This window comes from Euprymna scolopes, chromosome 14 (genome assembly GCF_053919585.1).
Source record: "Euprymna scolopes isolate OS-2025 chromosome 14, ASM5391958v1, whole genome shotgun sequence".
Classification (NCBI taxonomy): domain Eukaryota; kingdom Metazoa; phylum Mollusca; class Cephalopoda; order Sepiida; family Sepiolidae; genus Euprymna; species Euprymna scolopes.
Window position 1 is genome coordinate 24,284,155 of NC_136495.1, and position 25,625 is coordinate 24,309,779.

At 36.3% G+C, this 25,625-nt stretch overlaps 3 protein-coding genes across 3 annotated transcripts in view; all 3 read left to right on the forward strand.

Moving 5' to 3' along the window:
* The first annotated feature begins 2,515 nt into the window (after positions 1-2,515).
* Positions 2,516-5,509, forward strand: LOC145293347 (uncharacterized). The gene has a single exon (XM_080139987.1). It carries the CDS (start codon positions 2,516-2,518, stop codon positions 5,507-5,509), a length of 2,994 nt encoding a protein of 997 aa, XP_079996113.1.
* A 119-nt stretch (positions 5,510-5,628) lies between these two features.
* Positions 5,629-6,372, forward strand: LOC145293348 (uncharacterized). The gene has a single exon (XM_080139989.1). It carries the CDS (start codon positions 5,629-5,631, stop codon positions 6,370-6,372), a length of 744 nt encoding a protein of 247 aa, XP_079996115.1.
* Positions 6,373-6,645: 273 nt separating this feature from the next.
* Positions 6,646-25,625, forward strand: part of LOC145293349 (uncharacterized) — a 147,123-nt gene continuing 128,143 nt past the window's right edge. Inside the window, exon 1 of the mRNA XM_080139990.1 lies at positions 6,646-7,862. Within this exon, the coding sequence (XP_079996116.1) occupies positions 6,646-7,862 (1,217 nt within the window). The remainder of the gene's footprint in view (positions 7,863-25,625) is intronic.

Consider the following 25,625-nt stretch of genomic DNA (forward strand, 5'->3'; position numbering starts at 1 on the left):
GATAAATCAGGAGCGTAATAATTTTATATTATTCCAACCACAATAATATGGAACGCTGTGCTTAACTCCATGGCTATCTGCTGTAAAACATTCACTACTAAACTTGTCTAGCTACGGCCACTATAAATAAGTTTCTTTTATTCTTATGTGTTTCTAAAAAAAACCGGATCTACAGTGAGCAACGTTTCTTTCCAAGAACTACTCGTCTGTGGAACATAATAACACGGAGTTACATTTGAGCCTTGATAAGCGGTGACCCGTTAATACATAAAAACATATATTTATAAGTCATGTTAAGTTATAATATGCTGGATGATGACACATTTATACTTAGTTTTTGTTAATTAAAAATTTCATCTTGAACAACAGCAACAAAAAATTGCATGTGTTTAACAATCTTTATTCATAACAATAATCACTTTTGCTCTTTATAACTTGATTTCATCTGTTAATGAGCTCATAAATGCCTCACTTATACAAGTCTTTAGGTTTTGATGAATTTAACGGCAAATATGAATCTAACTTATGTTTAATCTCCTCTCGTGATGTTAACCTAAGATTATTTAAATGGTCTTGTAATCCTCGAAATAATTGATAATCCGAGGTCGGGAGAATATGCATGATGGCGAAAGATTTCCTAACCAAATCCTCCTTGGGCATTTTTGGTCACTAGTAATGTATGAGGACGAACATTATAATGATGGAATTCGACTCCCTTTCTGTTGACGAAAGAAGGTCGTTTTCGGGTCAACATATTGCAGAAAAATATGAATGATGCTTTAATAATCTGAAAGAAGAAAAATTACAAATTAATCACGATGATATGCTTAAATAATAAAAATGTCCATAAAATGAATTAAAATCGTTTAAAATGACTTTTCTACAAATCGGCAAAATTTTTTTTTCCCTAACCTGATATTTTTAGGTTACATAAAGTTTTCAACATACGACCTATCCTCAAAGAAAAGTTGAAGGGCTACAGAGATGGAAGTGATACCATTAAAACGAACGACCTTTTGTGCACCAGAATTTATTTTACTGCATGGTCACCACAATTCTAAATGTGTGGAAATTATCTTCCACCATCTTTCTTTCCTTTTTCTTTCCTTCTTTTTGCTTCTCTGTTCTTCCTTCCTTTCTTCTTAACCCCTTTCCTACTCCCTTCCCTAGCTTCCCCCTTTTTTTTTATGTCACCTGACTCCCTTATGCCCGTTGATTGGATGCAACGTTTTCGCGCTAAATTGAGGCACGTGTGTGATATTTTGAGTAAAAATAGTCAGTTGTGAACAAGGCTTCGAGGAGACCAGAACTGTCGAACTGTCGGTCTCGGATAAAAAGGGACGCCTGGAATTTACTAAGGCGTTGTACAACTCTGTCTTGACGAGACATTAAATTCGTTGAAAAGAAGCACCAAGTTTTCTAAGACACTTGAAAACTAATACTATTATCGAGAGAAGATAATAGATGTTGAAAAGAAGAATCTAGTTTTCTAAGACACTTGAAAACTAATATTATTATCGAGAAAAGATAATAGATGTTGAAAAGAAGAATCTAGTTTTCTAAGACACTTGAAAACTAATACTATTATCGAGAGAAGATAATAGAAGTTGAAAAGAAGAATCTAGTTTTCTAAGACACTTGAAAACTAATTCTATTATCGAGAAAAGATAATAGATGTTTTGAACAGAATATTCGCCGCAGGGAAGTTTTCGAAGATACCAGAAAACACCAGAATATACAGCCTCAAGAAATTTCGACCTTGCTGAAAGGACTACGAAAAACGAATTTCCAGGAAAAAGAAAGAAAAAGGGAACTTTTAAACAACACAAACTCAAAAAATAAAACCCACAAGAAAACGAACTTTCTAAATGTTCCTTTCGTAAAAGGGCGCCCAGAAGCTTCCAGTAAGTGATCCCCTCCTTTTTCCCCCCTTCTTCCTCCTTCTTTATCTCTCTTTCCTTCTATTTCCCTTCACTCTCTCTCCCCCGTTTTGGTTACTACTACAAGACAAGACTCTTGTAAGCCAGATGGACATTTTTGGCAGCCCATAGAGGTCATTACTTTTTCTTTAGATATCTTTGTTAATAAATTCTGTTTCTCCTATTTTTTCTCTTTTTGTTTGTAATTTTTTCCTTCTGTTTCAGAGTTAGTAGTAACGATTAATTGTTTAAGAAGAATTAACTTCCACGGGACAAAGTGGATAATAAAATTTCTTCACTCTGCCAAAAATTGGTACTCATAGAGTTAATAACTCTGCCAGTTTAGTAAGCTACTCTCTGCTAAACTGGTCTCGGCTTATTGATGACCGGCTGCTGTCCATCGCGTAGATAGTACATCCCTCCCTCCTTCCTTCCTTCTTCTTTGTTTCTGCGTCGGCCATTTTGGCTTCTTGTTCCTTTTTTTTTACAGGCATTTTTGGCGCCAAGAAGGGTTGTTGTGGCGCGCGCGCCAAAAGGGTAGTGGTTTAGCATTTAGCCGTTGATAGGTTAGAAGGGGCGGGGTTTAGTATTCTAAAATGACTACCTCTCCCACTACCTCAATGTTATTTGAAAAAAGAAAGATTATTAGAGATAAAATCTTAACTGTATTTGAATTTTTAGACTCATTAGATGAAATAAATGAAGTAGGTTATACGTTATATAAAAAGCAGATAGATGATTACATTGCTTCAGTGGATTTATTAGACGAGCAAATTATTAATGCCTATTTAATTGAGGGAACAGAAGATGAGGAGATTAAGGCATTTAATAGGGATTGCGCTCTCCATCGAGTGAAGGTGTTGGAAAAATTGTCTAGACTCAAGCCTTCGGTAGAAGTAAGGGATAGTGCAAATCACAAAGTCTCTCTTATTAAGGAAAAACGTCTGGGGATGACGCCCAAAATTGAATGTCCCAAGTTTAGTGAAAAGGATTTAGAAAACGATATATTAGCCTTCCTTAATTTTCAGCGGGAATTCGAAAATAGCGTAGTGGACTTAGAAAATGACGCCCTGAGGTTAGTTGTGTTGAAAAACCATTTGTCTGGCTACGCCTTTCAACTGGTGCGGCACCTCTCTATATCTGAGGAAAACTATCGCATAGCCACCGACATTCTCGCGTCGGAATTTCTAGATAAGGACAACATTGTGGATTCTGTTTTTTCCCATATATTGGGTATAGAGAAGTTAAGCAACAATTTAGTAGCAAAGAAGTTCTTGAATTCTGTTAAGGCTCAGGTTCACGAATTAAATAGTTCCTTCAGTTTAAATTTCTTGGAGATGAACTCTCCCGGAAACAAGTTGTTAAGTCATATTGTTTTTAGTAAACTGCCCACTCTTTTTAGGTCTGAGTTGATACATAAAATAGGAAATAATTACCCTACCCTGGAAGACATACTAGACCACAGTTCGGAAATATTTCGAACGATTGAGTTTTGTAAAAATAAGGAAACATATCCTCGGAAGGTGGCTAGTATACCTAAGAAAACATTTTCCCCTAGGTTCATGGGTTCTCCAGATGCTAAAAAACCTACCATGCTGGAAAATTTTCATATCCAGTCTACTAAGATTGGATTTAAGTGTAATTTTTGCCGAACCAATAACCATAACGGTTATTCCTGCAAGTTTTTTCCTTCTCATGCTGCCCGGTTGAGGAGGTGTAAGGAGATTGGCTTATGTAGCAAGTGCTCGAGCCCTTCTCATGCAGAAGAGTCATGTATTTGCAAGGGTAAGGAGTATGGAATGTGCTGGCTATGTAATAAGAAGGGTCACTGTAGAGTGCTGTGTCCTTCTGTTGGGGGTGAATCTACTGCTTCTAATGCTTGTTGGCACTTGAATAGCTCTTCGTTACTGCCTGTTGTTGAGGTTGCCGTCGACAATGGATCTGGTGAAAGTGTATCTTTCAACTGCCTTATCGACACTGGTAGTGAGCGATCCTATTTGTCTGGAAAAATGTTGGATGCCTTTTCTGATATTAATACTCCCATGAGAGATCGTAAGTTTCTGATTAAGACCTTTTTGGGAAAAGAAGTTAAACACTTGAAGGAAGTTAATCTTCAAGTGAGGTTTCCAAATTCATGCCATTCTGTGTTGTTCTTGGTGGATGATGATATGGACCTTTCGTTTCGTGTTCACGGATTGAATTCTGTGGTAGAAGACCTTAAGAAACATCAGGTCAAATTGGCTGCTAATTTCTCGGAGTTGAGAGATGACACTTTGCCTGTATATGGCTTACTGGGTGTGGACGTGCTTAGGTTTTTGGGACCTATGAATTTAAAGGAGTTTAGAGAGAGCCTTGTGTGGGAATTTCCCCAAGGAATTGTTTTGTTTGGTGATCTGGCGGATTTTGGGTCTCCTCCTCCCAAAGACCTGGAAAGGGGGTTGGAATTGAATTATGCTCAAGTCGTCAAGGAACACTCTGTGTGCGACCTCACTCATGTATACTTTGCGTTGAACCCCAAGTCTGTGTATACTGATCCGTTCAGTTGTTTTGAGGAGTCTTCTGTTGAGAGGACTGTGGAAAAAATGTTTAGTTTGGAAACCATAGGTATTGTTGAGGAGGAATTCAGTGATTTCGATAAGAATATGATTGAGTCCTTTCGCTCCTCCATTCGCTTCATAGATAACTCTTACTATGTCAGTTTGCCTTGGAATGAAGAAAAATTAAAATCGGTGCCTGCTAATCATCAGGTGTCTTTGTCAGTTTTGAATCGCGTATCGAAGAAGCTGACGGAACAGGGGTTGTACGAGGATTATTGTCAGGTCTTCTTAGATCAAGAAAAGGAAGGAATAATTGAAAGGATTGTGGTTACTCCTTCCGATTTTAACAAATATGTATGGATTCCTCATCGACCGGTGATAAAACAGGATTTACAGTGCACCACCAAGATTAGACCGGTCTTCAATTGTTCTTTGAGAACCGGTGGGAAACCTTCTTTAAATGACTGCGCTTATTCTGGTGTCAATATGTGCACTGACATGCTGGATTTGCTTTTGCGGTTTCGGATGAACCAGTATGTTCTACTGGCTGATATTCGGAAGGCCTTTTTAATGATTAGTTTGAATGACGAATGTGACAAAAATAGATTCTGCTTCTTTTTAAGATTGGGTGATGAGTTGATCTGCTTTAGATACAACACTCTTACATTTGGCTTTGTATCCAGTCCTTTCATATTGAGCTACATGGTTCGTTATCATGTGGAGAATTACCCTCCTGGTCCTTGCAGGGAGATGCTTTTGGGCCACTTCTATGTGGAAAATCTGGTGAAAACTCATAATTCTGCTGAAGTTCTGATGCAGCTGTACTTGGAAGCTGTTTCTGTCATGGGGGAAGGTGGATTTTCCTTGAGGAATTGCTGTAGCAACAATGAAGTGCTTGCTAAGCGAATGTTGCAGGATAACAGTCTCTCCTCCCACGGTTCTGACACTGAGAAGGTATTGGGCTATTTGTATAACCCCTCCTCTGACAAAATGCGAGTAAGTTCTTGCATTGAAGGAAGATTAGTATCCTCCAGAGGGATATTTTGTCTGTAAATTCCTCTGTATTTGACCCCCTTGGCTTAATGCTCCCTGTTACTATTAAAGGTAGGATCCTTCTTAGTAAATTGTGGAAGTTGAAAGTATCCTGGGACCAGCCGGTCCCACCCGACATTATGGTTGACTGGGAGAAGTTGTATAAGGATCTGGTACGTATCGGGGAGCTTGAATTCGACCGTTACTCCGTGGCTTCCGATTCTTCAGCCACGTTGATAGTGTTTTATGATGCCTCGAACCTGGCCTATGGAATCGCGGTATATTTACATCAGCATGGAGAAGCCAGACTGATATTCGCTAAAGCCAGGGTTGTTCCCTCTGTTAAGAGAACCTTACCCACCTTGGAGCTGTTAGCGGTATATTTATGCATGAAGCACATTTCTGTTCTGGTGAAAATACTCCCTTTGGAAGTGCTCAGTTCTGTGATTATCGCTGTAGATGCACAGGTAGTACTGTCCTGGGTTTTATCTGACAATGTCCATACGAAATGTCAATTCACTCGTAACCGGTTAAAAGATGTAAAAGCGATGGTAAAAAATCTTAGTGATAAAGGTTTGACAGTGAAGTTTAAGTATGTGAAGACTGATGACAATCCTGCTGACTTTGTCACGAGGGGTATGTCCCTGAACAAATTTAAAATGATTTTTACTCGTTGGTTATTCGGGCCTGAATGGTTGAGAGGAGATAACTTGATCTGGCCTAGTTATGACCTGAATTGTCTTAATCCGGCTAGCCAGATGTTGATCAGTACAGTTACTGGTTGTGAACCTGTCTTTCAGGGCAGTTATATAATTGAAGTAGAGAGATTTTCTTCGCTGAAGAAGCTCATTGGAGTTTTGATTGCTGTATTCCGATTTATATAAAAAATGAGAGGTATTGTTCTCGACTCTAGTATTAAGGCGAGATTGTACTTGCTCAGAATGACACAAGGACTGTTCCTTTCTAAGGAAAAGGATTATTTGTCTAAGTCTGATGGCGGTGAAGCCCCCCCTTTGGTTTCTAAATTTAATTTATTTTTGGATGATGAAGGATTGATTCGCTCACGAGGTAGAATTGGTAAATCTACTTATTTTTCTGATGCAGTCCTTCATCCTATTCTGCTTCCTAAGTCTTCTCATGTTACAAGTTTGATAATCATGGATTGTCATTTGAAGTGTAAGCATCTGGGAATTGCTGCTACGCTTAGCAAAATCAGAATGTTGGGATTTTGGATACCCAAAGCTAGACAAGCTATTAAAACGGTGATATCTTGTTGTGTCGTTTGCAAAAAATATAACACTCTTTCCTTTAGATATCCCAAGGTTACAAATTTGCCTAAGCATCGGGTTAATTTAGTTAAGCCGTTCTTGCACACCGGGATCGATTTTACTGGCCATTTGTGGGTGCATGAAGGTGATGAAACTAAAAAGATGTATATTTTAATCTTCACCTGTTTTAGTGTGCGAGCTATACACTTGGAACTGTTGCCTGATATGACCACTCAGTCTGTGGTTTTGGCATTTTTGAGATTTTTCAATTTTTATGGGGTCCCTTCTCACATTTATTCGGATAATGCAAAGTCCTTTGTGGCGGGTTGTGACCTTGTTAAACAGGTTTATTTGTCTGACGAATTTAGAGGGACAGTTGATGCCCATCTTATCAAACACCAAACGATACCTTTATATTCTTCTTGGTACGGTGCTGTGTGGGAAAGATTAATTCGAGTTGTTAAAAGTTGTCTTTTCAAGGTTATAGGACGTAGGAAGTTAAGTTATTTTCAACTTTTGACCGTTCTGTCAGATGTGCAAGGATCTGTTAACGATCGGCCCTTGACCTATCGTTGCTCTGATGACTCTGGCTTGGAGGTGATTACTCCTAATGCCTTTGTGCATCCCTTCCATAAAAACTCTGTGTTTTTGTCCTTAGAAGAAGATTGTTTCCTGAATAACCCCCCTAGTAAAGAAGATCTTATTGAGAGTCTGGGATGTAGAGATGAATTCTGGAATCGTTTTAAAACGCTATGGTATGAACAATATCTCTTGGGTCTGAGGGAGTTGTCGCAGGATCTTTACCAATCTGATTTTGAAAATATGATTAAGCTGGGTGATGTCGTTTTGATAAAAAACCCTATGAAGTCTCGTCCTTACTGGTCCTTGGGAAGGGTGGTTAATCTAACTTCTGGATCGGATAGCTTAGTTCGGTCAGCTTTAATCAGAAGGAGTGATGGCAGCACTCAGGAACATTCCTTAAGGAACTTGTGTCCTTTAGAACTTTCCATAACCCACTCTCACCAAGCTTCTAACGATGGAGAGGGAAATTCTCTGAGCTCGGGGACTAGTCAGGACAGGGAAAACTTTCAGTCTAGGCCTGTAAGGTCTGTTAAATCTTTAAATGAAAGAAATCCAGAATACGTTTGGTATTAGATTGTTGTTTGAGGATTTTTTCTTTTTGTCTTTTTTCTTTTTAGGGAGAGTGTGGAAATTATCTTCCACCATCTTTCTTTCCTTTTTCTTTCCTTCTTTTTGCTTCTCTGTTCTTCCTTCCTTTCTTCTTAACCCCTTTCCTACTCCCTTCCCTAGCTTCCCCCTTTTTTTATGTCACCTGACTCCCTTATGCCCGTTGATTGGATGCAACGTTTTCGCGCTAAATTGAGGCACGTGTGTGATATTGTGAGTAAAAATAGTCAATTGTGAACAAGGCTTCGAGGAGACCAGAACTGTCGAACTGTCGGTCTCGGATAAAAAGGGACGCCTGGAATTTACTAAGGCGTTGTACAACTCTGTCTTGACGAGACATTAAATTCGTTGAAAAGAAGCACCAAGTTTTCTAAGACACTTGAAAACTAATACTATTATCGAGAGAAGATAATAGATGTTGAAAAGAAGAATCTAGTTTTCTAAGACACTTGAAAACTAATATTATTATCGAGAAAAGATAATAGATGTTGAAAAGAAGAATCTAGTTTTCTAAGACACTTGAAAACTAATACTATTATCGAGAGAAGATAATAGAAGTTGAAAAGAAGAATCTAGTTTTCTAAGACACTTGAAAACTAATTCTATTATCGAGAAAAGATAATAGATGTTTTGAACAGAATATTCGCCGCAGGGAAGTTTTCAAGATACCAGAAAACACCAGAATATACAGCCTCAAGAAATTTCGACCTTGCTGAAAGGACTACGAAAAACGAATTTCCAGGAAAAAGAAAGAAAAAGGGAACTTTTAAACAACACAAACTCAAAAAATAAAACCCACAAGAAAACGAACTTTCTAAATGTTCCTTTCGTAAAAGGGCGCCCAGAAGCTTCCAGTAAGTGATCCCCTCCTTTTTCCCCCCTTCTTCCTCCTTCTCTATCTCTCTTTCCTTCTATTTCCCTTCACTCTCTCTCCCCCGTTTTGGTTACTACTACAAGACAAGACTCTTGTAAGCCAGATGGACATTTTTGGCAGCCCATAGAGGTCATTACTTTTTCTTTAGATATCTTTGTTAATAAATTCTGTTTCTCCTATTTTTTCTCTTTTTGTTTGTAATTTTTTCCTTCTGTTTCAGAGTTAGTAGTAACGATTAATTGTTTAAGAAGAATTAACTTCCACGGGACAAAGTGGATAATAAAATTTCTTCAAATGTACTTTTACTAGCAATGGACGATGGCTGCGCATGGGGGTCCGGATCGCGTTTTTTCATACGACGGTCGTTTCAAAAGTAAAGGTTCTTACATTTTAACTAAAAAGTGAAACAAAAAATCTACAAAGACATGAGTGGTTCCATTAAAACAAACAACCTTTTGTGCCTCGCAATTTATTTTTCTAGATTGTCACCACCATTCTTAATGCACGTTTGTCATAATTCAATGATGTATCTCTGCTTCTAGTGTATGGCAGGAATTGTTTTCTTAGGGTCTCACACCGTCAATATCTACAACAGAAAGCTGAAACGTTCAGGACATGAATGCATTAGTTCAGTCATATTAAACTTTATGAATATTTTGGGGCTTCAGAATTCAATGGGCAATCTCTTCTGATCCGTTCGGGCGGAATAAAAATAGGAAACATTACTTTTAGAACGCCTCTCGTATATACTATCTACGTTTTCAGTAATCGTCCATTTTTTATTATGCAGCTTTATAATGATTAAAATAGTCATGTTTTTTTTCCCGGGGGGTACAGGGAAAAACGATAAAATTGTCGCCCTAGAAAAGACGACATGATTTCATTTTTGTTTGATGAAAACCGGTTTTCTTTTTTAGTTCGCCAGTTGTGTACAAATCGCAAGAGCGATAGGAGCCTTCTATAATGTCTGAAAGTGACACAGTGTTAAACGAGCGAGATCGGAGATGAGCCACCGTACAACTCATGCTCTCGAACAATCCAAGTTACGACAAAAGAACTATTGCCTGTACCCTCAAAATGCAAATCCGAGCGGTTCATCGCTTGAGGGCACAGCTCAACGGAGTTTCCGCAACGGTTATGGTCTTTGGTGTGGTTTCAATTGAGGGCCACATCATGCCATCTCACATCTTCGAAGCCGGTTTTAAAGTCAACACCAAAGTGTATCTGGATGTGCTGGAGAGTGTGGTGATCCCTTAGTGCAATCAGGTGGCCGCTGGCAGGCCTTGGGTGTGGTAGCAGAGCTCAGCGCCGGCCCACAAGTCCAAAGAGACCCAGGTTTGGCTTCAGAAGGAGTGCTACGACTTTGTACCCTTCTCTCACTGGCCTTCCCGACCTCAACCCGCTGGACTATTCTATTTGCTAATACGTCCAGAACATCACGAACATGACCCCCCACAGCACCAAGCCAGCATGATCGCCGCCATCTGCCGAGCTCCCGTTAGCACTTGTGGAAAAGGCATGCTCCCAATTCTGGACCCGTATTGAGGCTGAAGGCGGCGACATTGAATAAATATCAGCTCTACTTGATAACCAAGTTACCTGAATTGATTTTTTCAATAAAGGTTTTAAAATAAAGCTGTAGTGTTGTTTTCTTTAGGGTGACAATTTTATCGTTCCACCCTGTATAACAAAATTGACACAAACAACGGGACGTCTGTCCGTGGATCACTGACTAGCGATTACTGCTTTAGATAACACTTTGTGAGAATTCATTTAATATCTCATAATGGCTGGCACAAGATGACGTTACTGTGGTTCCCATCACAGATGAATCCTTCATTAAACAAATAATTTAAATTTTTTCCACAAGCGGCAATTCACAAAGGGACGGATATTTTAATAAGTTTAAAATCTTAATTTAACAACAGCTGTCAGAATTCCTGAGCAATTCCACGAGTAATGGGGCGCAACGATGGGAAAAAAGAACATTGCTTGATCAAAGTATAAATAATAATTGCAAAGCTCTATAGCACAATGTTATGAATGTCCATCGATTTAGAACAATAGTGCGAAATGTCAATAAAATTAAATGGGACACAAAATGGATTACATGTCGGTATGGAGTCTAAGACGCAACATTCGAAAATACTTTCGTATACAAACACACACACATACATACACACACACAGATGGCACTGTTGTACAATACTAGAGATGAACAATTAAAATAAAGTAATTTAGTCTGTGTTTTTTAACTAACAAAAATCCATTAAGAGTGAGAGCATTAACCGATATTAAGGAAATGCGCAGTATTTATTAAAACCTGTATGCTATGTAAACTTTATGGAGCAAATAATGCATGGTAAAGCTAATCTCATGACAACAAAATAGATACTACACTACCCACAAGAAAAAAAAGCGGGAGGTAATGCCTGAGAGGAGAATTTCGTGACAATTCAATAGATAATACACTAATCTGCAAATCAATAGTAAAAATAATTGTCACAGTTGCCGAAATTACTTGTATTTCAGTTTGTAATTCATGTATAAAAATTACACCTGTAACTAACTTCATATACAACAATACATAGACAAATGGCACTGTTACATAGCACTAATGACAGAGAATAACAATGAAAGTATTTTTAACAAGTAAACACCTTTGACTGAAATAACGAGAGGTTACGATAGGTAAGTGGAAACATGGGTTAACAACCTGTATGTGCCCAGTTTAAATCCAGTTCTTTCACCTAGGGATGTTGGCAACCTTAACGTGGCGCCTCTTGTAAATAATCGATAGTTGTCTAGAAAAATATATCTAATTAGAAATATACCAGGAAAACGAATGGCAACAATATAATAATCTGATCCATACGAATTGAATGAAGTGAAATACTCCATCAAGAATAAGATTAACAAAAAGTAAACTAATGCCCAATAGAACGGTTTCGTGACAACATAACAAAAAATACAATATCTACCCTCCGAATTGAGCATTGAAAGATAGTATAATAGTAAAATAATAGAGTAAAAATATCGTCTCAGCTTTGAAAACAGATACCAAATCTCCATAAGTATTAAATAGCTCAATAATACAATTAATAGAAGTACCATATATACCATGAAAAAGCTATGGATGGGATAATGCTGTGAAGATAATATCATATAAAGAATAAAAAACAAAAAAGGGGAGGCAATGTTTGAAATGATTGATTCCTAAACCTAGCTCTAGGCATGAGCGTTGATATAGTTAGCTATATTTAAAGTTAGTTTTATTACTAGGCCTATGACAAGAGAACATTCTTTTCATTGTTTTGACTCTCGAGTATATATCCGACACAGTTGGACACAGTTAATCAATCGAGAACCACATCACTCTATCTAAAAACATATAAAATATTAACTGATATATACACGAGAGTCAAAATAATTAAAAGAATATTCTCTTGTCATAGCCCCATTTATTACTAAGTATAAGACATCAATTAATAAGAATTTCCCAAATATTAAGGATTTGGGGGCATAATATTGGCACAATCTCATATTTTAAAGGAAGGGAAATATCCAAAAAAGACCCCAATCTAGCCTACATGTGCTTCCGAGTAGCGCTTACTCACAGCATGACTTTCCTATTTTTTCTATACCGCCCTTACAACGATAGTGTCACCATCTTTGAGAGTATCGCGGAACAATTGACTATATCCTAACTACCCACCCTTCAGCCACCATTAATGTCTGTGGAGACGTCAGCTTTCACAAGGCTGAATGACTGTTCACGAACAAGACGGATTACGAAGGGTGGTTGTGCCATGGGTTCTTTCCTGCCTATAATCTCGTCCAGATTGTTGACGAATCCAGTTTGCAAATCTTCTAGGTCTCTTTCTAACCACCTACTCTAAACTATACTCACCTTTAGTTATGTCTCCGTTGGGATCCTCCGATTACTCGGTGGTCTCAATTAAGATTAAAACTAAGACTAAGAAGTCCTCAAATTCCTTCTCCATCACATCGCTACTCGATAGCTTATTGGGCAGTTTCCGTACATTCATATCAGATGTACCTCTACGCCCCGTGTTCAAAAAGGATGTGTCCTATATAGCATCTAATCTGACAGATTGGTTATTATTTGCATAGACAGCTATATAATCTCTAAATAAATTCGACTGAAACCAAATATTCAACCGTGGTACACATCTGAACGTGCCGCTGTCATGGCACATAAAAATCACTATTTTGATTGCTTTAAGCGAAACATGTTCGGAAATTAAAGCCATCTATAGGAATACTAGCAACCACTGCAAAAAGGTTAAAGAAAACGCGAGGAAGATTTTTGATTTACTTGTCAAGTGTCAAGTAGCTGAGCAGAGGCCAGATTCCCACGAGTTTTGGCGCACAACAGATTTTTGAGCAGATGCGTAACTTCCATTCCAACCATCATCAACGGACCTCAAATGATTACATCAGCATCCGACAAAGCCAAACTTTTCACTAAGAACTTTGCATCAAAGAATATATGCGATAAAGGTCGCATACACTAGGACTTTCCCGAGCGATATCCATATATCTATTCAAGATGTTTATCGACTTATAAAGAACCTTGATTTTGCAAAGCAACTCGCTCAGAAAATATTACAATGATTGTGTTTAAAAAGTTGCACATCGAACTAGCTCTTATTCTAACGAAGCTGTTCAAACGTTGCTTAAAGGAAAAAATACTTCCCAACACCTTGGAAAACCTCGACACTCTGTCCAATATTAAAAACTACTTGGGATCGGTCTTCTGCCTCTCAGCGCAGACAACTTAGTCTCTTGTGCGCCATACGTAAGTTGCTTGAGTCCGTCATAAACAGAGAAGCTATTAACGACCTAAGCAAAAACGATCTATTCAGCGATATGCAATACAGATTCAGTTCTGAGAGATCAACAACTGATGTGCTGACATCACACAGATGGCTTCGTTTCTCGGACAATACCACCTGACATATCCAAAGCATTTGATAGGGTTTCGCATAAATGTCTACTTTATAAGATTTCCAGCTACGATATAACAATCATAAAGTCCTTTCTTTCTAAAAGGTTTATAAAGATAGTCGTTGATGGGAAGAAACCCTAAGCTCACAGTATTAACACTGATGTGCCTCAGGCATCCAGCCTGGGCCAAACTCTTTTCTTAGTCTTCATCAACCTCCTAAACCACATTTTTCCCTCATCGGACAACATCTATGCAGACGGTACTACCATTTATAACAACACTTTCTGGTATTCTCTTTCCCTCAACCTTGAGAGAGTGGTGCAATGGCATAAGAAATTTCTAGTTACTTTTCATGTCTCCAAAACCAAATTTATCTTTTCACTACCAACGCTCTGATCCCCACTTGGCCCTAGTTACAATGGATGGTCCCCGCCCTGAAGAAGCACGCTGCTTCGACAAACTTTTGGTACTGGCCTTTACCCTTGACTGGAAATGGAAGATCTACACCAGATCCGTTGCTAAAATCACGGGAAAAATGGTTGGATTATTCTACCGCTCCAAAAAGCATCTAACTTTCGACGCAACAAAAGTTAAGTAAGTCCTAAGATGGAGTACTGCTAGCACATCTGGGCCGGAGCTTTCAATACCCTTTCCTTTCTTGATAAGGTACAAAGCCATCTACGGAATTTAGTAGGCGATGATCTCCACCTGCCTAATTCCTCTTTTACACAAAAGAATTGTTGCGAGTCGGTCTCTGCTCCATTGTTACATTTATGGTAGGTGATAGACTAAGCTCCAATCTGTGGTCCATCCCTGTAAAACGTTCGCAACAAATACTCGCCTTGTTGCAACATTGGCCAACAATTTCCCTCATACCCTATCAGTGTCTAGAACTAAACGGGAATTACATGGGCAGAGCTCCTTTTCCAGAACTATCCGTCTGCGGAACTCAATGCAGTTTGTCTGCTTCCCGGTTGACTATAACATTGCCGTCTTCAAATATAATGTGAAAAATTCCTATTGAGCCGTCTAAAATAATGTATGACTTACCCAAGTTGTCTCACCATCAATCCGACACTTAACTCTTATCCTAGAGTGGCCCCCAGGCCTTGATAAGAGGTGACTTCCCAAGTAAAAAACAAAACAAAGAACAAAACAAACAAACAAAAAACATGAATTGTTCGCCCGGTTCAGAGTTGTTAACTGTATTGTATGAGGCAACGAAACTCAGCTCACTTCTAATGAATTAAAAATATTCCGTGAAATTTTAAAGTGGAGAATATCACGATCGCGCCGTACCAAACGAGAAGCAATGGTCAGCCTTAAAGGTTCATGGATGCGTTCAAAAGTGCGTTAAAAAAATGTAAGGTACACCTTCCAAAAAGACCGTTTAAGAATTTTTACAGGTATATAGTTTTAAGCCGAATAATAATGTTCCGTCTTCTATGATGCAAAAAAAAACAAAACAAAAAGAACACAAAAAACAACAAAAAAACGTTTATTACAAAGAAGATTAAAACAATGTTTGATAGATTATTGCAAACAAACATATGAAACCAGTATGCGAAGAAGGTTTTGTTCGGATAATCACAAGCTCCCCTGCTAAAAAATACACAAAAAAACAAAAACAAAAAACAAAAAACAAAACAACAAAAAAAAAGAAAAAAAAAGGAAAGTAGATAAACGGAGTGAAAATAAAAAGGACCAAAGTTTATCCGCAAAAGACAGATGCATGAGATATGGAAACGAAACACGGATACTGTTGAGATAATACCACAGAGGATTAAGTAATGGATGTCGTGTTCGACGTATTTTAAATTCTTTTCTCGCAAAAAGATTCTGAAAATGAAAATGAAAAAAGGCGCGATTATGAAGTTAATTGTAATATAATTTAAAAGAAAAATATATTGACTTTATTCAGAGCAAAGCGAAAAGAGAAGGCATTATTATGTGATGGTGATCTACCCCTTTTCATGATTATATGGACTCTTCTTGACACTATCAATGGAGGAGTTCTCGACGAAATTTCGAAGTCGTCTCTCTGCAACTTCAGTTTCTTAGAGATGTCAGACTGGTACATACCAATTGATGATCAGTTCTCGTCAATCATTTGGACCAGAACTGGTCATTTCGATGGTCTTTTATCTGTCAGGCTGAGGTATTTGTCCTAATTAGTCCTAGGAGGTCCACTCTCCAGGCTTACATCTACTCTTTTGAGTGCGGTTAGTTTATTGCTAACTACTTGAGGCGCCTCAACCGGAAAATGTGACGAGGCTATCAAAGCTATTTTTAGGAGTTCAGAATGCCCCTACATAAACATACACTCTTTTAAATATACCACTGTGTTGTCTTATTTATTATTAGCCTTCAAAGATCAAAGCAGTCTCTTTTCGTCTATATGATCATGAAGTAAAAGGTATTATTGAAGAACGAATTGCACAAGAAACGGTGGAAAGAAATGAATAGCGGAATGGGGATGTACTAAACGTCAAAATCTTATACTACTACTACTACTACTACTACTACTACTAATAATAATAATGATAATGATAATGATAATAATAATAACAATAATAACTATAATGATGATAATAATGACAATAGTAATGATAATAATAATGATAATAATGATGATAATAATAATGCTAATAATAATAATAATGATGATGATAATAATAATGATAATGATAATAATAATGATAATGATGATAATGATAATGCTAATAATAATAATAATAATAATAATAATGATAATAGTAATAATGATAATAATGATAATGACAATAATTACAATGATAAAGCTAATAATAATGATAATAATAATGATAATAATAATAATAATGATAATGATAATACTGATAATAATTATAATAATAATGATAATAATGATGATGATAATAATAATAATAATAATAATAATAATAATAATAATAATAATTCTGATTTCGTTTATTAACGTCTCTCTGGAAAGGGATGGGATTCATTTCCAGAGGATTTCCCTCAATCCCAGCTTCTAACCAGGAGCTTCAAAGATCAAGGGTTTTTCTAAGGATGTTGGTGGTCCCTACAATAGTAGAGGTAATAATAATAATTGTTGTGGTTGCAAGTTGAACAATAATTAGTAAGGAAATACAATGAAGACGCAAACAACAAGATAACGCAATAATAAGTGTATTAAAGAAAAGGTATATTTACAATATGTACAAATGACGGTGTCGAGTCAGAGAGTCTTGGTGGGAGGACATGTACGCTCTTCGACGTCACTTCCGGTGGCATTTGAGTAAGACACACCAAGGCCAACTTAGGCTTGCCATTTATAGTGTTATGTTATTCGCATATGAAACTAAGTGGTTGCCACCACAACAATAATAATAATAATGATAATAATAATAATGATAATAATAATAATAATGATAATAATGATAAAGAGAGAGAGAGAACTCTAGATGAACATAGAGAGTATTGTGATCTTGAAGATGATTATTGTCATTATATCCCAGTGATGACTAATGATTGTTGCTGGCGAGAAATAAATGGTAAGCGGTTGTTGTGATAACGCAAAGCTACTTGCAATATATATCAAAAGAGGTAGAGAGTACTAGAAATTTTGGGAGCTTTATTGTCACACTGATTCCAAAACTCAACACTGGTTATTATCACTAAGTAATCACTGATGATACCATGTATGAGAACTTCTAGTTAAAAATAATAATAATAATAATAATAATAATAATAATAATAATAATAATAATAATAATAATAATAATAATAATAAGTATACGGTATAACTGAAAACAGCAAAAATCTTAAGGAAAACCCTCAAGTGTCCAAACTAACTCACAAGAGCAACAAACGGCAACCGGACATATAGAAACTGCAACAGAAGTAAAACAAAAAGATAGAGGAACACCCACATGAAAGCAAGAAAACTGAAACTTCAAAATTCTAAGTTAACTACGCCCTCCCTTCCTAAAAATAGTAGTGTCGGTATTGAGTAATGCCACACCAAATAGTCGTGAAAGGTTAAGAAGGATAGAAACACAGAAGAGAGAAAGCACTAACTAGACCTCCATTGGATAAGTGCGCAGAATTGCCACCCAAATTCCAGTGAAGTCTAATGGTCATTGACAGGTAGAAATTAATGGTAAGCGACCGTTGCAATGAATCATAGCCATTTGCAATAATTATTCCAAAATGTGGAGAGTACTGAGGAGACATATTGTCACACAGATTCCAGAGAACACCACTGGTTATTATTAGTGAGTAGTTACTAATGTTGTCCTGTGTGAGAACTAGTGATTAATATTCGAATGAGCTTCACTATGCTCTCCGCTGTAAAACATTCACGACGAACACTCGTTTAGCTACAGCCATTGTCAACAATTTCCCTTACTCTCTATCTATACCTAAAACTAAACGAAATTCCACGAGCAAAGCATTTTTTTTTACGCTCGTCTTTGGAACACAATACTGCGGAGCTGCTTCTTAGCTTACTATAACATGGTCGTTTTAAAGTCCAACGTAAACAAGTTCTTTTCTTGGTCGTCATCTTAAATAATCAATTTAGACCCAATTTCCTTATTACTGATCATCAAGGTGTTGTCTAACCCGACAGGCGTTAACCCTTATCCTTGATTAGTCTTCTAGGCCTTGATAAGTTGTGACTCTATAGTAAAAAAAAAAAACAACGCGAAATGTGCTGTGCTCAAACCTCGATAGACGAAGCCCTTATTTTCTGCATGGATGCATCTGATTGTTGCAATATAAATATTTTAATGCTTTAATATGATATACAAATTTTTGGCTATTTTTTTTTTTTCAATGTTTTATTAATGCGTTCGAAAAATGTAATATTTCTTTCCGTCGGTTTTTGACAGAATGTGTAATCAAGCGTGAAAATAAATTTATAAATGTCTAAGTTTACTTTTCAAAATTAGACAAAACAAAGGAAGGCGCACGCGGCAACATCAGTAGCAGACAACCGAGCCGTGCGTCGAGCTGTGCTCGAACCATGCTGTGCCGACATGATGCGCTGCTGGGACACGTGCCAACAAGAGAAACATATTAGACAAAACTAAAGGTAAAATAGATGATCCTTCGCGCTGTTACACGAGGAAAACAATGCTAAAAATGATGACAACACTTTCGATGTTTCTCTCCGGGAGAAATATGGAACTCATACATCACGAATTTATCTATCTCAATGACGCATTGGAAGAAATCCTCTTTGAGGTAGAATGGCATAACAATACGAATAAAAACATAAATTAGTCGAGAGACTGAAACCTTTTGACTGAGAATAAGAACAAAGTCTAATCTATGTTTTACTTCTCCATGTTGTATGAAGTATTTTTGAAGTTATGCCATAGAAACTTTTTAGTTTTATATGGGAGTCACCCTTTATTAAGGCTTGGAGACTACTCGAGGATAAGGATTAATTAGTGTAAGCTGGTTAATGTGACAACAGTGCAATAATCGGTAATAATCGAAATTGGGTAGAATTTGATTGTTTAAGAAAACGGCTCAGCAATAACTTGCTCGAATTGGACTTGGTAGCTACCATCGGTTAGTAAGCCAGAAAGCAACCCCGGGTGAGCAGTTTTAAGAAAGAAACTTTGTTCATGGAATTTACCTTCAGATTTAGACAGATAGATAGATAGATAGATAGATAGATAGAGAGAGAGAGATAGAGATTGAAAGAGAGAGAGAGAGAGAGAGAGAGAGAATAGGAAATTGTTGATAGTGGTTGTAGCTAGATGAGTATTTGTTGTGAATGTTTTGCAACGGGGAATCATAGATTGAAGATCAGTTTGGCACTTGCTATTAAAAAAAACGATAGAGCAGAGATAGATTCGCAACGTCTCTTCCGTGAGAAAGAGGTCGCAAAGAGAAGAAAAGGGCATCATATTAGGTTTTAAAGCCTTTCAGCATTGCTTTGAGTAACTCATCAGATGTGGCAACAGTCATCAAAAATTATTTGAGCAGACTGAAATCCTGAGAAAATTACTCTTTGTCCGGAGAAAGACGGTCATTTGTCTGATGAAAGCAATCATTTGTCTAAAAAAATTACTCGAAATATGTTCTCCATTGTTAAAAATATGTTATGAATAAAATTTTGTCGCTTTATGTTGAGAGAGTGTCCTAAAAATTAATTGCGTATTTTTAGAACCATTAAATGATAAATGCAAAAAGAAAAGTGTTTCTCAGTTTGCAATATTAATCGTGTATCAAGTCTCCAGTTTGCCATATTAATCGTATATCAAGTCTCCAGTTTGCCATATTAATCGTGTACCAAGTCTCCAATTTGCCATATTAATCGTGTATCAAGTCTCGTTATTACAGCGATACTCAATGGCCGAAATTTGCTGTATTTATATAGTTATCTCATTTGAACACCAGACCACATTTCCCTAAACGTATGAAATTTGTCACCCTGATTTGACCGCCCACTCCGTCTGGCTGTTCTGGAAGGTTTTGCCACCCTCACATTTAATGGACATTTTGGTTTATCTTAATCCTCTACATCTGTTACGTCATTCTCGCTTTCTTCCATGTTTGTTAAATTTCATGTTTCTTTTGCCCAATTTCTTCTCATTCCTTTTCATATATTTCGATATCTTCAGGCTCGATACTGGTTTTAAATTAGCATGAGCTAATATTTTCTTCTTTCTTTAATACAGTGGTATTTTGTCCTTTTTGCACAATGAACTTTTATCTTTCTGGCTCTGTCCACTTTTATAGTTTGGACCATCCTCTCCGCTATGCCATTTAACTGAGGGTGATATGGGGACGTTTCGTATGATATACACACTATGTTTCTTAACAACGATATCGGATATAGGGTCTTAGAAACATCATTTCTTGCAAATATTAGAGGTAGCTTTACTACCTCTCACCTTTATTACTTCTGGTCAACTCGAAAAGGAATCTACTAAGGAAAAAAATAAATGTCTCGGATATTTTCATGATCCATATAGACCATTTTCCATAGCGTCCCCTCTTTAGGCCGCATATGTAATTTGGTTTCTTTGAATGTTTTGATTTATACAATACCTTGACCACCACGCATGGTATCTGAACCTTCTTTCGCCGCAGCAACGCTGCAATAAGTATCGTCGCGAACGCTTTTAGTTGTGTCTTTCCTTAAAATTCCATTGTGTCTGCATTATATATAAGTTCGCTTTCATTCGTTAACTTATGTCGGACTTCCTTAAAAGGCTTCTCTGCTATAATACAGTTACACCACACATAAGCAATCGGTTTAGGATAGAGTCTTGTTGGGTTTCTTCGCAGAGTATTTTGCATTTTGCAATATAGAACGTCTGTGTCTATCCACTATATAATTCACTCTACAATCTCAACCTGGGCAATGCTTCTACATGCGCGACGATGTTTCCCTTAGTATTACTTCTTTTGTAGATTCTGTATGCGGCACCGTTGAATCAAAGTGTAAGCATGTCATATCATCAAGTTTTATCTTTACATGCACATCACATAGTATGGTAGACCAGCAAGAGGTCAAGCAGGAAGTCAAGCAGGAGGTCAAGCAAGAGGTCAAGCAGGAGGTCAAGCAGGAGGTCAAGCAAGAGGTCAAGCAGGAGGTCGGTTGACAGAATGGAACCCAAGGATAGCGAACTTGATTTTTCAGAGGTCCAAACGTCCAAACGTAGACGTTCGATAACTCGGATAAGCAGAAGATATCCATACCATAAATTAAATTACATATATTACATTGTTTTAAAATAACATGTATCCCCTCAATGGTTGATATTTCAATCCAACATTATGGATGATAGAGATTTATTTAGCACGTATATCAAAAGATACTATGTATTACACTGAAAATGTACAACAGTAAGTCGTTTTATCTGCATTTCTGATGATTCATCAATTTATAAAACTCAATATGTCTGTTTGTCTCCATTTTTTCAAAGTACATCTCCTCCGAGACGCAATCTCACAGAGCGACGCTCGGAGGGTCAAATGATGGCATTTTTTTTTTTATGTTTCTACTTTTTAGTCAATAAAAATAGCTGCTAAAAGGTCAAAATTCAAAACATAATTGGTTGGTTGGTTGTTTTTGTTTTACGGCATATCAACCCTTTTCGGGTTATTTAATGCCGAATCCAAAGATTTTGAAGAAAATTTTTTTTAATAGAATATATTTGTTGTTTTCACGTCAGTTTCTATTTAGCCCATAGTTGGGACCCTAACAGGTACTACCACTCCGGGTCAGAGTGGACCTGGGAGCAATGGTAATTAAAGGGTGGCTCCACACTCCCCAAAGCCCACAAGCTGGGGCCTCACCACTGGATATAATTTACGGTCATATCCAGGACCGAAAAAATAATTGGAACTTGCCAGGCATAAGTGGACTAAACGTCTTATTTGTACGCATTTTATAGTAAAAATCAGTACATTTTTTTTTTACTATTTCGTATCTATATGACGACAATAACGACTAAGGCTGGAGCGCTATATGTATTGCTTTCAATTCTAGTTGATGGTACCAAGTCATATATTTTTTTTTACATTTTAAATCACTTCTATAGATTTGGTGCAATATAATATATAGTAATCGACAGAGAATTTACTCTATAATATTAAATACGAAATCTGCATAAATTAAAATATATTTAAGCGTATTTTACAACCGAACAACGCCAGGCGGTCAGCTAGTATATCTATAAGATTCAGGTATTCTAATTATTACTGCTATTATTGTATCATCCATAATCTCCTTGTGTTGGATTGAAATATCAACTATTGAATGGATACTACCCTTAAAGAAACTACCGTTATTCCTGAATGAAAATCGATTTGCTTTGTACGGGATTTTGTTTTTGTAATCGATTTTCTAAAAATTTAAATAAGTACGTTTCATTTAAAGTTAAACGCACATTGATGAAGAGAAATGTTTCCGAAATGTCATATTATACGGAAATCCATCAGTCCACACTGACGCAAATAAAAAAAATAATATAATAAGAGTATATAAAAACATATACTTATATATATATATTGTACTAGCTGGCAGCCTGGCATTGCTCGGTCGTACAATACGCTTAAGCATGATATTTTAATTTATGCAGATTGCTTATGTATTGAACAATCAATTCTCTATTGATTATTATATATTACGAGGAATAATTTACCCGGTGGACTAATTCGTAAAAAAATAAAAAATAATAATGATAATACCGATCATCAAATTTGTTTACAATATCACGCCAGCTGATATTTGAGCTTGACGATGAATGCCCTGGAAAAGTCACTTCTAATTAATGTTTAGTTTTAAAATATGCAAACAAAGAAATGATTTGAAAAAAAATGATTTTAAATGGTACTCCTTCTTTTATCGTGAATTAGAAAAATTAGAATAAGGAAAATTAAAATAAAATGGTGAGATACACGCGAGCTTGAACCGGGTATCATTCGATCTGTAGCCGAATGCTCTACCACTAAGCTATATTTCCAGATTAATAATATTTTTTTTGTTTTTTTTTAAAGAAATGATTTGCTGACATTTTATTATCTCCCTTGGCCGGTATAATGTAAAATATATCCCCCCCATAAAAATTATTCTTTTTTTATCTATAAGAGAGAAAAGATATTTTGTAAGATTGGCTTTTTTCGATTTTCGATACTTGTCGGATGAATTTCTGTACAAAACATATCTAAGAACACTACCAGACATATAAATTACATTTGAGCAAAATTTGCAAAAGATAGGCTTATCCGTTTCGGAACACATGAGGAAGGAACTCACCCACACACCCACACACAAAGTAGAGATAAAGATAGAGTAAAAGATTAATAAAAGGTGGAATCTGGATAGTACATTTCACTGTTATATGTCTTAGCTTGTTTCAGTTTGTATTGATGCGTTACGCCGCTGCATTGTATTTCCTTCTATAAATTACTTTTATATAAAAATTTTATATTTTCTCGCAAGAAATTAAGGTGCTTGTTTAATTGGGGATCTTTTAAATCAACGCATTACAGGTGAAAACATTATTGCGCACTTGCATGTTCTGCCGAAATTAGTATAAATTCAAAAAATGATACAGTAGAAAAGTAATTACAAATAAAAATAAAATTCATCGAATTATTGAGTTTGATATGTTTTGATGTGGAAGAGCTGTGCGACCAATTCTGTATGACAAGCTAACTTATCTTCCTTAACTAAAATTAAGGGTCAGCTATTTTAAAGCAACGTAATTGTGGCTGATTTCTTGTTAAAAATACATCTAGAACATATTCTACTGTGTCGTTTTTCGTAATTTTTGGAATTCGTACTAATTTCGCCATGATACGTAAAGGTGTAATAATGTTTTGACCTAAAATACGTTAGCTAAAAAGAAAAAAAAATCAATGTAAACATGTAAAAATGTAAACAAATACCGAAATTAACGAATCGAAAAGACATAAAAAAAAATAAAAAAAGGTGACAAAGCTATGAGCGAAGGAGAAATGAAAGTAAAAAGACGCCCGGACAACACCGGATAGGGACAGCTAATAGTGGACACATAGTTTAGTGAATAGTTATATAAATCGACGTAGGCTTAGAGATTTTTATCTGTCATCTTAGTGCTGACGTATGTACGGATGATTTGCTTATTAATAATATTTGCGAAATGCTTGTTTTATTTTTATTAATTTCAACATTGACCCAATCATTGATCTTGATATCCTTTGTTATTTTTTAATGCTCGGCAGCCGCCCGGTTTTATCCACTTCTGCAACAGGCATATTTAAATTGAATGTAGCGGCGGCCGAGTGATCGCCACCATGTAAACCAGCTGCTAATCGTTTCATTTCCTTTTCTTCGATTGTTCGCGATGTATGTAGCTGTTAAGGGAGGGACAGGAGAAAGAAAACCGAAGAACAGTGAGAAGGTTAGAGTTAGGGTTAGGGTAAGGGTTGGTGACTTCTAATCGGCATATTGGAGATCGATCACAGATTAATAGCTAAAGTACTTATCGTTTTCCCTTCACACATACATACACACACATTAATATATATATATATATATATATATATATATATATATATATATATATATATATATATATATATATATATATATGTATGTATACATTTGTATCTTTATATCGGTCACATCTGTTTGAAATAATAAAAAACGACTACAAAAAAGGAGCACCTTACTTCTTATTGACATTATCACTAACTTTCAAAATGGTGCCGACCTCAGTTCATTGATGCGTGGCACAGCCGAAGGAAAGCAAGCAGCGTAGACCCCCGTTTATTCATGCAGAACGCTTTAAAAGAAAAGGTGAGCAGTTTAGATCGAGCAACCAGAACCAACCAGTGGAGACATCTGGTGACAATTAAAAAGCGGCGAAAGAACATGAATAACAAATGAAAAACGAAACGTCTTGCTTAAGATCATCAGTTCGAATTAATTTCGTCCGTATGAGTTTAACCTTCTTCATAGCCATTTTAACTAAATGCCGTTGTTTGAGAATTTCCAATGAAAAATTACAAACAGATAATATTTGCAGAAATAAATGCAGACAACATTATGTTTCGGAATTTTTCGGATTAAAATAAAAAGCGTCCAAGATCTTGAAATTTTTTTTTCTTTTAGACAAACTGGACTTTCATTTTTTAATTTTGAGAAGGGGAGTTATTTTCTCGAAATATCAAAAGATTTTCCACCATCCTGAATTCTTTTATTATCAACAGTAAACGAAAAAAAAAATAATTTAATAAACAAATATAATAAAACCTATTTACTATAAAATGATAATATATTAATTAAAATTATAAGGACATAAATAGTATAAATAATCTATAATATAAATCTCACCT

Bases quoted from the DNA above. Each gene is read 5' to 3' on its own strand.
- LOC145293347 (XM_080139987.1), top strand. From the start codon at position 2,516: ATGACTACCTCTCCCACTACCTCAATGTTATTTGAAAAAAGAAAGATT.
- LOC145293348 (XM_080139989.1), top strand. From the start codon at position 5,629: ATGGTTGACTGGGAGAAGTTGTATAAGGATCTGGTACGTATCGGGGAG.